The 1,837-nt window shown below is 64.6% G+C and overlaps 1 protein-coding gene across 3 annotated transcripts in view; it reads left to right on the top strand.

The window, feature by feature from the left end:
- Nucleotides 1–480: 480 nt before the first annotated feature.
- The window catches only part of Lrp12 (LDL receptor related protein 12), a 72,390-nt gene continuing 71,033 nt past the window's right edge, over nt 481–1,837 (top strand). For 2 of the 3 annotated variants that reach the window (XM_031359699.1, XM_031359698.1), the window contains exon 1: nt 481–880. In XM_031359699.1, coding sequence (XP_031215559.1) covers nt 802–880 — 79 coding nt within the window. In that variant the 5' untranslated portion in view covers nt 481–801. The remainder of the gene's footprint in view (nt 881–1,837) is intronic. The other variant, XM_031359700.1, reaches the window with a different exon arrangement.

Below are 1,837 nucleotides of genomic sequence, written 5' to 3'. Positions count from 1 at the left end.
CCGGATGTATCCCCAGATCCTTTCTACATCCATCAGGTTATTCACGTGAACCTAGGACCCACTCACTCTTTCAGAGCCAAATTCAAGCGGAGCCGGCAGGGTCCCGGTCTTAGCACAGAACTTCTAAGTTCACAGCCTCCCTCCCACCCCTCTTCCCTCCGCGCACAGCTCATCAGCCTCGAGGATCTCCGGGGTGGGCCACACCACCAAGGCCGGGACTGCGGCGGAGCTCTGTCAGAGCACACTTCTTCCTCATCCCCTCCTTCCCAGAACCCCCCAGCCCCTCAGCCCCCCAGCCCCGGTTTCCCTGGAACCCAAGCGGCCGGAGTTCGTGTGCTCGCACATCGATTGGCACTGCCTCGCTACTCGGGCTCCAGGCGCAGCGAAATCCGCGCGAGCTCGGCAGAGTGCAGGGGAGCGCGGGGCGGGAACCAAGACAGGCGGGCCAGGGGATTGCCGAGTGCACGGATGAGCGCCGGTGCCGGCTCGCTCTCCGTCTGGCGGGTGGCGGCGCCGGCTGCTTGTGCGGCGCGAGGCCCGAGCCCCGCAGTCGCCGGCCCTGTCGCCTGCCGCAGGCGCGCGCGCTGCGCGTCCCTGCCCCAGGGAAGGCCGGCCCGCTAGGGGCTGGCGCGGCCGACGCAGGGCCGGCGGGAGGGAGCGCGCGCGGGCGGCCCCGCCCCTCCCCCTCCGCCGCCGCGGAGCGCGCAGGGAGCAGCCAGGGGCTCGGCGGCGGCGGCGGCGGCGGCGTCTGGCCCCAGCTCCTCCTCCTCCATCTCCTCGCTCCCTCCATCTGCCGTGGGTATGGCCCGTCGCTGGAGCACAAAAGAGTCTCCGCGGCGGGGGTCGGCCTGGCTCTTGCTTTTCCTCGCTGGGGTGTACGGTAAGTGTCCACCTCCCTGCGCCCCGCTGACCGAACAAAGCTGGGGCGACCCCGGCTCCCCCTCCCAGGCCTCCAGGACGGGCTGTGCTTGGGCGACCCGGGGAGACCCCGGTTGCCGGCGGGACAAAGACCCACGCGGGATGTGTGGGAAGGGTTGTTTGCCCTCGGGGATGCTGGGGTCCGCTGGCCGCCGCCGACCCCTCGGAGCGATGGAGGCGGGTCGGTCCGAGCCAGGGGTCCCTGCGGAGCGACGGCGTGCGGGAGGACTCCCCAGCCCGGCGCGAGGGCCCCGGCGGCTCGCTCCTCTAGCGCTCGCTGCCGGGTGTACAGTCCTCGCGCACAAAGATGTGACCGTGAGACTATGAAGGGGAGGTCGCCTCCGGGACGGTCCTGCCCCAGATCCTTCCCGAGGCAGGAAGTTCTCTTCTCCGTGAAATTGCTGTCGCGCCCATCTCTCTTAGTCCCCGCTCCCTCCAGAAGCACCCCGATTGCTTTCTTCCCGCCCCTCCACCTTTGCGCCTGGGGCTCCGTGGGTCCCGGGCGTGTAGGATCTCGTTCCCCAGTAGCTGCACTGGAGAGAAGGCCAGAAAATAGTTTTCCAGCCCCACCTCAGTCTTTCTCTATTGGGGCGTACAAGTCTGCCCTGACTCTCGGTTCACTTGTCATTTCATCCATGCCCTCAGATGTACTGTTTTGACTCTTGCCTCATTCCGGTCTGTGATCTGGTTAGGGACACTTCTTTAAGGATTGCAGGCTGATTGTGTGTCACGACCGTGCTTTGTATTAACTAGAGCTAAGGGGAATTAAGAGAACTGCTCACCACTTGAGACCTGAGCTTGGGCTCTGACTTCACTATTCTTAGTTCTTATGAGTTAACTCCTTGAATGGATATTGCAGTGAACACAATATTTCCATTTTGGAGTACTGGTTTGATTTCTCCAGGAAAACAAACAGAAG

This window comes from Mastomys coucha, unplaced genomic scaffold (assembly GCF_008632895.1).
Source record: "Mastomys coucha isolate ucsf_1 unplaced genomic scaffold, UCSF_Mcou_1 pScaffold7, whole genome shotgun sequence".
NCBI lineage: Eukaryota > Metazoa > Chordata > Mammalia > Rodentia > Muridae > Mastomys > Mastomys coucha.
Note: the sequence above shows the minus strand (reverse complement) of the source record. Positions and strands in the feature narration are given on the sequence as shown.